We start from the raw sequence: 11,060 nt of genomic DNA on the forward strand, positions 1-11,060 counted from the left end.
CTCAGTCTGGGTAAATCAGCAGAGATTCCTCTGTAGAGAAGTCTAGAGTCAGCAGACAAATGAGAGAGAAACTGCCTCAATGACAGGGACACCAGCCTGGGAATTCTCTGAGATGCTTGGAGTGGAATCTTGGGGAAATAGTGCTGTCTCTCTGCCAAGATGGCAAAGAAGAGGGGAATCATTGTAATTTGGATATTAATGGCATGTTTTCTAGGCTTTGAGGTAATATTCATAGCATCAAAAATTGGCAGATATGATCATGCTTGGATAATGTCATGATAATTGTAGCCATTTATTAAAATTTTTTCCTTTAAAAATTTTTGTTTAATGTTTATTTATTTTTGAGACAGGGAGAGAGAGACAGAACATGGGCAGGGGAGGGGCAGAGAGAAGGAGACACAGAATCTGAAGCAGACTCCAGGCTGTGAGCTGTCAGCACAGAGCCTGACGCAAGGCTCAAACTCACAAGCTGTGAGATGGTGACCTGAACTGAAGTTGGACGCCCAACCGACTGAGCCACCCCAGCTACCCTAAAAAGTTTTTTTTAATGTTTATTTATTTTTGAGAGAGAGAGACAGCATGAGCAGGGAAGGGGCAGAGAGAGGGAGACACAGAATCTGAAGCAGGCTCCAGGTTCTGAACCGTCAGCACAGAGCCTGACATGGGGCTTGAACTCACGAACTCTAAGAGTAGGACCTGCGCTGAAGTGGGACACTCAACCGACTGAGCCACCCAGGTGCCTCATTAGATATTTTTTTCTAATAGCAAAGGAAAATGATTACTATTTGCTGATAGGTAGGAAAATTTTACAATATGAGCTCAATATTGCATGTATACATATATGTATATGTAAATAACACTGATCTATATATGTATGTGTGTAGAAAAAAGAACTAAAAGGATATATATTAAGGGTTCAAGAAGTTATCTCTGGGTGATGAGATTCTTGGGAATGTTTATTTTCTTTATTAAACTGGAAACATTTTCAAAAGTCTACACTGAACATGTTATATATTCTTGATAATCAGAAAACCAACTTTTAGAAAAAGTAGAATTATTATATGTTAAATAAATAGATAAAATGATTGTATGTTAAATAACTTATCATATGTTAAGTAAATAAAGAAACGGGGAGGGGTGCCTGGGTGGCTCAGTCGGTTAAGCATCTGGCTTCAGCTCAGGTCATGATCTCACGGTTCATGGGTTTGAGGCCCGCATAGGGCTCTGTGCTGACAGCTCAGAGTCTGGAGCCTGCTTCAGATTCTGTGTCTCCCTCTCTCTCTGACCCTCCCTTACTCACACTGTCTCTCTCTGTCTCTTAAAAATAAATTAAAACATTAAAAAAATTAAAAAAAAAAAAAAAGAAACAGGGAAAGGAAACTGCTGTATTTCATGCTATGTGCCAGGTCACCATACTAGATATCTGCATATGTTAATTGTAAAAAGCACACACGTATAATCTTTTATGCATATTCTCTGAGAGCAGCAGGAGCCCTGAGTAAGGACAGGGCCAAGCAGGTCTATTCGCGGGAGGAATTTTTCCTCAAGTGCTCAGAGGCCCTCTCCTCTTCCCACCTCACCATCTGGACCCTCTCTTTGCCCCAGCTGGGACATCCACAGGGGACAAGGCAGATAGCAAAACCATGGCTCATGGAAAACTTGACCGAAGCAGATAGCAGAGCCCAGGACAGCGGGGTCTTGAAAGTGCTGAATATGGAAACTAACTCAGGGTATGAAAAGGGCTGTCAAGTACAGAAAAGGATTAAATTGATGTGTCACTGCCTGATCGTGGAAATGGGCCTTTGTGGGTGGGTAGACTTGACCTCAGTAAAAGAAAGAACTTAGTCATACAGGAAATATTAAACTTCCACTGCTGGAATTATGCACAGGGGTAGCTGCCTAGAAAGCACAGAAGAGATTGCTGTGCAGGAGATTGCTCTAGAATCCAGATGATCTGTTTCAGCTTTGGGATTCTGTTACCCTCTATCTAGCCTTGCCCTTGATCCAGGGGACAGTTTGTTAATCCTTTCAGTTGCTTGAAATGTGGGAGAGGCCTTCTGACTGTTAAGCTTTGTTGTCTAATATATAAACAACTCCAGTGGTGGGAATTTTACTAGGAAGGGAGGGGAGGGAGGGGCAGGGTCAACCTGGCCTGCTGGGGGAGATTATTAGGGGAAAGTGAGCCTTTGGGTCCCCATAAGTCAAGTTCTGTAGATGGCCATCCATTCCACCTTCCTCAGACCCACCCAGACCCCACCTTGCAGGGCAACTCTTACAAATATGGAACTTCTGTCCTGCACAGCTCTCCCCTGCCCACCGACACACCCTCATAAGTAGCAGGTATTAACAAGGCACCTGCAACGTAGAAGTGGAAGATACCAAAACCAAACCAAACCAACCATCAAACAAACAAGCAACCACCACAAAGCAAAGAGGCTCCTGACAAAACCCAACAGCAACAAAATTTCACAGACCAGCTGGAGACAGCACCCACACAGACAAGTGTAGAGAAAAGAATGAGTTATGGAGTCAGAAAGGCTTGAATCCATATCTTGGCTGTGTAGCCAAGACAATTACTAGCTAGGTGGCATTAGGCAATTACTTTATCTATCTGACACTCATTTTCATAATCTGTAAAGTGATGTTAATAGAACCTATTTTGCAGGATTGTTGTAAAGATAGATACCTACACATATGCATCCATGACTGGCATGCAGAGTCTGGCATATCATAAACCTCAATAAATTATAGCTATTGCTATTTTTATTGTCTTTGTTATGGGACAAATAATTTGGGTAGAGCTAGCTATAAGTGCACTTGGAAGGCAAATAACTCCAGTTGGAGCTGGAGAAGTCAAGGAAAGCTTTGTTCATTGATGGCAATGAGCTTTGAGCATCTATTGGTGCTAGGTGCCATATTATGGGTTCTGGATGTCAAAATAGATGTGGCACCTGTTCTTGCATGAAGTATGGTTGCTAGACAATGAGCAAGGATGTAAAAAGGAATTTATAGTCATAAATTGTGATAAGTCTGATCAAGGAAGAGCACAGGGTGCTATTAAAGACACTAGCAGTGAGGTGTCTGGGTGGCTCAGTCAAGTAAGCATCTGACTCTTGATTTCAGCTCTGGTCATGATTTCATGGCTCATGAGTTCGAGTCCCACATCAGGGTATATGTTGACAGTGCAGAGCCTGCTTGGGATTCTCTCTCTCTCCCTCTTTCTCTACTCCTACTCTGCTTGCTCTCTAAGAAACTTAAAAAAAAAAAAAAGACACTAGCAGAGGGTACCCAATTTCAATTGTGGGAAGAGTCAGGGATAATCTCTTGGAGGAAGCAGTCTTTTTTTTTTTCACATTTATTCATTTTTGAGAGACAGAGAGAGACTGAGAGCACAAGCTGGGGAGGGGTAGAGAGAAAGGGAGACAAAGGCTCTGTCAGCACAGAGCCTGACACAGGGCCCGAACTCACAAACTATAAGATTATGACCTAAGTTAGATGCTTAACTGACTGAGCCACCCAGGCACCCCATTGAGGGAAGAAGTCTTTAAGCTAAACCTAAGGACAGATCAGAGTCAGCCCCGTGTGGGCTCCGGGCACAGCATGTGCAAGGTGCTGAGAGGTGGTAAAGGCTGGTGCATCCAGGAGCTGAACATGCGTGTCTGGAGCATTGTAAGTAGAGAGTGATTGGGTGCGAAATATCTGGGAAGGTGGGCAGTTGGCTGAATTTCATGAGGCCTTGAAAGACTTGGTAAGGATTTGGTATTTTATCTTAAGGGACTGTATGTCATTGATGGATGTTAAGCAGAGAAGTGATGTGAATGAGATCAGTGGCTACCGTGCGGGGAGTGGAGGGGACAAGACGAGTTGGGAAGGTGAGCTGCAGTGGTTCAGATGGGGAATGGTGACTTGGGCCAGGGTGAGGGGCAGAGATGGACAGATGTGGCAGGATGCTGGAGGGATTTTGGGACCCTGCATGGTAGGAAGATGGATTAGACATGAAGGGTGGGGCAGGGGCATCCAGTGGGCTTCAGTCACTGCACAGGGAAAGGTGTAACCATAGAGGTGGTCCTGAAGGGTGACCCACCAAGTAGCAAAGGAGAGGTCAGGTGGGGAGAGACTGGGGAACTGAGCTGTGAGCTGGGGCTGAAAGGAAAGGCAGCAAGAGGATAAAAAGAACATTCCAGGAGGGAAGCTGCAGAATCCATGAGAAAAGCTGGGAATGAGCTTGCCTCATGCCAGGTAGGCGGTACGGATTCAGCAAGCCCTGCCCGGAGAGAAGGGTGGGCACGGGGCATGTGACAGGAGCAGGGAAGCAGGGGTGGGGCCTGATTTCGCCAGATCTCTGGAGCCAGGAGGGAACAGCCTTGATGTCAGAGATAATGGGAGCTGTGTGGGCTCCCAGGCCAGCAGCCAGCCAGATAGCCAGGCAGCAGCCCATTTCTCAATGCTCCAGGTCTGTGCCAGACAAAACATGAATAAGTGGCACAAAATTTGTGCTTTTCACGGATAATGTACTCTGATGATAGTATGGGATGTTTTTAGAGAAAGTCTCTGGGCTCCCAGGATACCACCTCCTCCTTGGCTCCTTCCAGCCTCACTGGCTGGCGCTTCTGCCTCCACCAGGCATCCCGAAGGTGGGTCACAGAGCACACAAACTCATGCCTCTTCTCTGTCTCTTCATCCCATCCTTTGGAGATTTCATCCAGCTCTATAGCTTTAAAAATCACCTATACTCTGTTTTATGTAGGATTGTCTCCCTATCCCATCTCCTGAATTCCTGAGGCTTGTATTGTCAACTGCCCACTCGACAATCTCTACCTGGGTATGTAACAGGCATCTCAAATTTATTTATGAATTGTTTTAAACATTTATTCATTTTTTGAGAGATGGAGCACAAGCAGGGGAGGGGCAGAGAGAGAGGGAGACACAGAATCCAAAGCAGGCTCCTGGCTCTTAGCTCTCAGCACAGAGCCTGACGTGGGGTTCCAACTCATGAGTTGTGAGATCATGACCTGAGCTGAAGTCAGACACTTAACTGACCCAGCCACCCAGGTGCCCCAGGCATCTCAAATTTTAAACGTCCAAGGGGCTCCTACATGGCTCAGTCAGTTAAGTGTCCAACTCTTGATCTCCACTCAGGTCATGATCTTGCAGTTCGTGAGACTGAGCTCTGCATCAGGCTATGCACTGACAGCGCAGAGCCTGCTTGGGATTCTCTCTCCCTCTCTCCCTGCCTCTCCCCTGTTTGCTCTTTCTCTGTCTCAAAGTAAATAACGATAAAAAAAAATTAAAACGCTCAAGACAGAAATCTCCAGTCGCCTCCACCTCAACCTACTTCTACCTTGGCGTTCCTCAGGTGAATAAGGGTAGCTCTCACTTATTAAGGCAAAAACCTAGGAGGCATCACTAATCTCTTATTTCACATCCAATCTATCAGTAAGTCCTTTAAGTTCTACCTCCAGAAAAATCCAGAATCTGTCCACTTCTACTGTCCAATCAAGCCCTTGCCATTTCCTCCTGGACAACAGCAAAAGCCTCCTCATTGGTCTCCCTGTGTCCCCTCTTGTCTGCCAGGCAGCACACTGTCCACAGACCAGCCAAAGTGATCTGTGTAAAACACAAATCAAAGTCGACCCTCACATCAAAGCCCTCCAGTGACTCCCCACTGCTTCAGAATGACATAGAGCCACCTCTGTAGCATCTGGGCCAGCAATAAGACTCTGACCTCATTTTCTCCACCAATTTCTCCCTCTTTCCCTGCTCTCTGCTCCTGCAGACACACTGATTTTTTCTCTGTTTCCAGAACAGATCAACCTTGTGCTTGTCTCATCAGGGCCTTTGCACTTAGAATTTGCTCTCTCTGGAACATTTCCCCACCGTTCTTCTCACCACTCAGGTCTTGGTTGGAATGTTACCATCCTACTAAGGGCCCCTCCCTGCTGCCAGTCCGTCACTATCACATATTTTGTTCTACTATCTATAACACGGGAAGAGTCATCTATTTACTTATTGTCTAGCTCCCCCACTAGAATGTAAACTTCAGGAGTGCTGGAGCTTGTCTGACCTGCTCAGTGTTCCATCTCCCACTCCTAGAGCAACACTAGGAACACAGGGGGAACTCAATAAATTTTTGTTCAACACATAGATGAGTGCTCCAGATGTGGTTCCTGGTCTTCTTGAGATGAGAGAGGTGAGATGAGAGAGCCACAGGAAAGTTACCTCAGAATCCAGTGCAGGAAATGGTGACTCTGAAAACTGCTTCAGAGCTAGTCTGATAAGCTGATTTTTGCTGAAGTATTGCTGGATGACATTGTGCTACCCAGTAATGCTGGCCTCTAATGCGGCCCCAGAAAGACAAAGGCATAATCCACATGGAGGTCCTAGAGGGAAACCCTTCAAGGACTAATACAGAGGGCAGATGAGGAGCTATTTGAAGACTGGTGGGTGCTCCCTGAGGACTGTATGGTTACAGGAAAGGTGGGAAGAGTGTGAGGCAGGGAGGTAAAGGGAAGCACTAAGGTGGAGCCTTGACCACTTTACTTGTGACTCTGAGAGGAGTCATTGCCAGGGGCCTGGTGATTGTATGGGGCAGTCAGCCCAGTCAGGAGGTAAAGTGGTATCCTCGGGAGGATTGGTTACCCCCTGCAGCCCTCAGTTGCCAGTGTGGTGGACGCTGGTTAACAACCACAGCTATGAAGTGGGGCCTACTGGGGTCAGGCAAGTGACCCTATGGTCAAGGCCCATGATGGACCCACCAGGCTGGGGCCAGACAGAGGGTGAGGCCGAGACAGATGGGTCTACAGGAGGCAAAGAGACCAGTGCTTCTTATGAGTGAGGTCCAGGCCCACAGAAGGAAGAGGCTTGCTGCTACAGCACTCGGCCTGGCATGACTTGCCGAGACTGTAGCTGCCAGAGGGATACAAGAACGTTGCCTCCTCTCCAGTCACTGAGCGTCTGCAGGAGGCTCACACACTCACCCAGAGCAGAAGCTGGTGGAGAGATCTGGATCCGCTGATAATTACCTAAGGACACTGTTCAATTTTTGTAGCCCGCTAAATTACCAATGGGACTTCTTTATTCAAGGTTTTCTCGTCACTGACCAATAGGTGGGGCTCCTGAGGAAGGCCAAATCAGCGCATTCACCCCAGCATTTAGGACCCTGCTCTGCCACTACACTAATTGTGCGGCTTGAGCACCTACTCTGTGCCAGACACCCGGGTAGGTCTGTGTCCACTCTCCTCAGGATCATATTAATAGAAATACCCTCCAGCTCAGGTCTCCCTTGAACTAGCTGTGTGACCTTAACCCCACTGAACCTTGGTCTGTTCATCAAACAGAAATGCTAATCCCTCCCCCAGCAGGGTGTCAGGCACTAGGAATGTACTCAGTAACAGGTGTTATTGTTTTAGTTAACAGCTCTTGGGTCAAGAAGGCAGGTGAGGACAGGTGAGGGGGATGAGAGTGCAGGGATTCCTCTGAGAAAGAAATAATTAACAAAGACTTGACCTCTTACCTCTACAGCAATGCAGGTGATCTTATTCAGAACTAGCAAAGTGAGGGTAAAATTTAAGGGGCTAGGAACCCTCTCGCCAAGAACGCAGACATACCTGAGAGCCCCAAAGGGCTGTGGGAAGCAGAGGTAGGAGATGGGGAGTTTCCAGGTCCTGTGTGTGCTCAAACTCCCTGACATTTCTTTCTGACCTGCTCTCTTCTTCAGCCTCTTGTAGGCTCTGTGGGGCGGACACATCAGTTTCCAGGCCAGGACAGCCTTCGGAGCTCTGGAGAGTCATTCTGGCAGCGGCCTCTTCTCTGGGGCTCAGAACAGGCTGTGTGGAGGTGAGGCTAGTCCTTCACAGCGAGGTGTCTGGACAACCTCAGGAAATTTGAAGGGAGTTTTGCAAAAACGTGGAAGCAATGCCATTGGATTCTTCCTGAAGATAAATAAGCCTGATGAATTATTAAGAAGGTGAAAGAAGTCAGGGCTTAACTAAAGGAATCCCACATCTCTGTGAATATGCCAACCAATCTGGGCATGTTTGGGTCAAGAGAACATCCTTGGGCTGTGTGAAAAGTCGGGAGGGAGCTGGAATTAGGCTTACCTAGGGAGGCTCTGGTTAACGGAGGCCTGCATTGCTGAGCTAGGATCCAGGCTCAGAGACCGCTCCTCACTGCTCAGCTGCTATTTTTAGCGATGCGAAACTCAATATGTCGGAGGGGCGGGCAGGAGGAGGCGGGGCTAGAGGGGAAGTGGCTGAGGCTGTCTGGCCCCTGACGGAGGTGAAGCCACTCTCTGGCTCCTGCCTGACACCCCCACTGCTCTTTATTGAGCCCTGAAAATCGATACCTAGCCTGGTGTTCAGGACTGACGGAGGGAGGCACAGGCCAGAAGAGGTTTTAATAATGGACTCTGTCTCTCATTTGAGCTCTTTCTTTGATTTAATATAGATGCTGTGTCTGGCCGCGGAGAGTGAATGAATCAAAGTTCTGTGGTTAAAAATAAAAACACTGAAGTAAAACCAAAAACCAAACCCTTGGTGTATTCTGTTTACAAGTGCTTTAAAATGTACATTCAGGGGCGCGTGGGTGGCTCAGTCAGGTAAGCGTCTGCCTTCTGCTCAGGTTATGATCTCGCAGTTTGACGCCCCCATCAGGCTTTCTGCTGCCCTTGCAAGGCACGCTTCATATCCTCTGTCCCCCTTTCTCTCTGTCCCTCCCCCTCTAGTTCTCTCTCTTTTTCTCTCTCAAATAAAATAAAATAAAATAAAATAAAATAAAATAAAATAAAATAAAATAAAATAAAATGTATGTTCGAGCGGGGCCTGGGTGGCTCAATTGGTTCAATTTCGGACTCTTGATTTCGGCTCAGGTCATGACCCTGGGTGGTAGTCATGAAGGCTTTTGCACTGCTTAAGATTCGCTCTCGCTCTCTTTTTCTCTAAAAAAAATATATAGATACATTCAAAATGTGTCTTTTCATTTCTGTATATTGGCTCTTAGTGATCCAGTTTCCTCTCTAGCTGGGACACTCCATCAGCTCCACTGTTTCAAGTCTGTTTTCCAAGGCCGTGGTTTTCCAGTGGCAACGGTCACTGGCCTAAGCAGCCCTATCAGAAACCCAGCAGCAGGGGCCCTGGGTGGCTCAGTTGATTGAGCCTCTGACACTTGTATTAGAAGCAATTGTGGAGATGGGGTGAAATTAAGGTGGGTGGGCCTTACTTTCTAAATTTCTCCAAAAAAAGTCAAAGATGGTGATAATAGTTAATAATGCTGTTTTGTATGCTTGAAATTTGCTAAGAGTAAATGCTAAGTGTCCTACTGCACTGCCTGTAAGCATGCACCTGTGCACACACACACAGTGGTGACTATGTGGGGAGATTGATGTGTTAATTAACTTGATTGTGGTAATCGATTTACAATGTGTATGTCTATCACATCGTCACATGTACACCTTTTGATAATAACCTTGAACAACCTAAATATATACAATTTTGTTTTGTCAGTCATATCTCAATAAAGCTGGGGGAAAAAAAAAAGAAATGAGTCAGAAGGTGACTGGACAATGTCCCTAGCGTCACAGGAGCTGAAACTGCCGGCCACTAAGGTAGCTTATACTTGAGTCCTGGAGCCCCTCCCTGCAGACCCCCTGAGGCATAAGTGCTGGTGAGGGCTCCCCTCCCCACTCTGGTGAGCACATGGGAGAAGACCTCACACCTTTCCCAGATCTGTGTCAGGGAGTATTTGAATGTGTTTTTCCTTTAGAAATGTTTGTAATGGGTGCCTGGGTGGCTCAGTCGGTTGAGTGACTGCTTCAGCTCAGGCCATGATCTCACAGGTTTGTGAGTTCAAGCCCCCCATGGCGTTCTGTGCTGACAGTGCTAAGGCTGCTTGGGATTCTCTCTACCTCTCTCTCTGCCCCTCCCCAACTTGCGCTTTTTCTGTCAAAATTAATTAATTTTTAAAAAGAAATGTTTATATGGACTTCATAAGGAATGTCTCCAGGCTCCCTCTGCTTAGTCCCCTGCAAAATCCACCTCCTACGAGTTACAAATAAAAGGCAAGCAAACAAACTTCAACCTCAGCCAAAACACATGTTCTTGTTCCGGCAGCTTGTGTCCAGAAACCCCTGAGGCCCCCGGGCCCCCTCCGCACCTGTCCCACAGAAGGTCCTACACCCCTGCAGCGTTCCACACCCAGGATTCCTGGTGATGCTGGCCCAAGATGGTGTAAATCAGCATTGTTCCTAACAAAGTGTGTTCTGAACTTAAATATATACACAATCAAATATTTATAACAGCTCCTCGCCCCCGCCATGACAGCTGGTCTTGCTGTGCTCATTTTTGCGTGTATGGCCTTCTGCCTCATGCAAGGAAGGGAGTCTGTTTGATCAAAGTGCCCACACAGGACAGGGGCTTGATAAACGCTGATGAGAGAGGAGCTGATGGGAAGATGGAAGACGACTTGAAGAAGTAACAGCATTTAAGGGCAAGCGGTGACAGAATAAACTGAGGTAGTTACTGGGGACAACATGTGGTCCTGATGTGTGGCCTTAATATGTGTCTGTTTTCTAACGTGGAGAAAATTTTGACTTCACTCTATTAAATATAAGCGTTTTAATGAGAAGGATACTAATGTTGATGAACTTTTTTTAGAAAATGTTTTATGAGGAGCACCTGGGTGGCTCAGTCTGTTGCGCCTCTAACTCTTGATTTCGGCTCAGGTCATGGTCTCACAGTTCGTGGGTTCAAGGCCCGTGTGGGCTCTGCACTGCCTGCACTCAGCCTGCTTGAGATTTTCTCTTTTTTTTCTCTCTGCCCCACCCCAGCTCATGCTCACTCTTGTTCTCTCTCTCTAAATAAATAAATAAATAAATACTTAAAAAAAAAGAAAATTGAGGAGCCTGGGTGGCTCAGTTGGTTAGCCACCTGACTTTGGCTCAACAGTCATGAGTTCGAGCCCTGCATCAGGCTCTGTGCTGACAGCTCAGAGCCTGGAGCCTGCTTCAGATTCTGTGTCTCCTTCTTTCTCTGCCCCTCCCCTGCTGGTGCTCTGTCTTGCTCTCT

At 46.8% G+C, this 11,060-nt stretch overlaps 1 protein-coding gene and 1 long non-coding RNA gene across 2 annotated transcripts in view; one reads left to right on the forward strand and one right to left on the reverse strand.

Annotated features, from left to right (window-relative positions):
- Positions 1-8,190, reverse strand: part of PLA2G4E (phospholipase A2 group IVE) — a 55,748-nt gene extending 47,558 nt beyond the window's left edge. The window contains exons 1-2 of the mRNA XM_029952594.1: positions 8,100-8,190; positions 7,608-7,931 (exon numbers count right to left, since the gene is read on the reverse strand). Coding sequence (XP_029808454.1) covers positions 7,608-7,790 — 183 coding nt within the window. The 5' untranslated portion in view covers positions 7,791-7,931; positions 8,100-8,190. The remainder of the gene's footprint in view (positions 1-7,607; positions 7,932-8,099) is intronic.
- LOC115302660 lies at positions 3,801-8,522 on the forward strand. The gene is made up of 4 exons (XR_003913577.1): positions 3,801-3,872; positions 7,107-7,218; positions 7,718-7,836; positions 8,446-8,522. It is a non-coding gene; the product is annotated as an uncharacterized LOC115302660 (long non-coding RNA).
- The last annotated feature ends 2,538 nt before the right edge of the window (positions 8,523-11,060 follow it).

This window comes from Suricata suricatta, chromosome 9, assembly GCF_006229205.1.
Source record: "Suricata suricatta isolate VVHF042 chromosome 9, meerkat_22Aug2017_6uvM2_HiC, whole genome shotgun sequence".
Taxonomy (NCBI): domain Eukaryota; kingdom Metazoa; phylum Chordata; class Mammalia; order Carnivora; family Herpestidae; genus Suricata; species Suricata suricatta.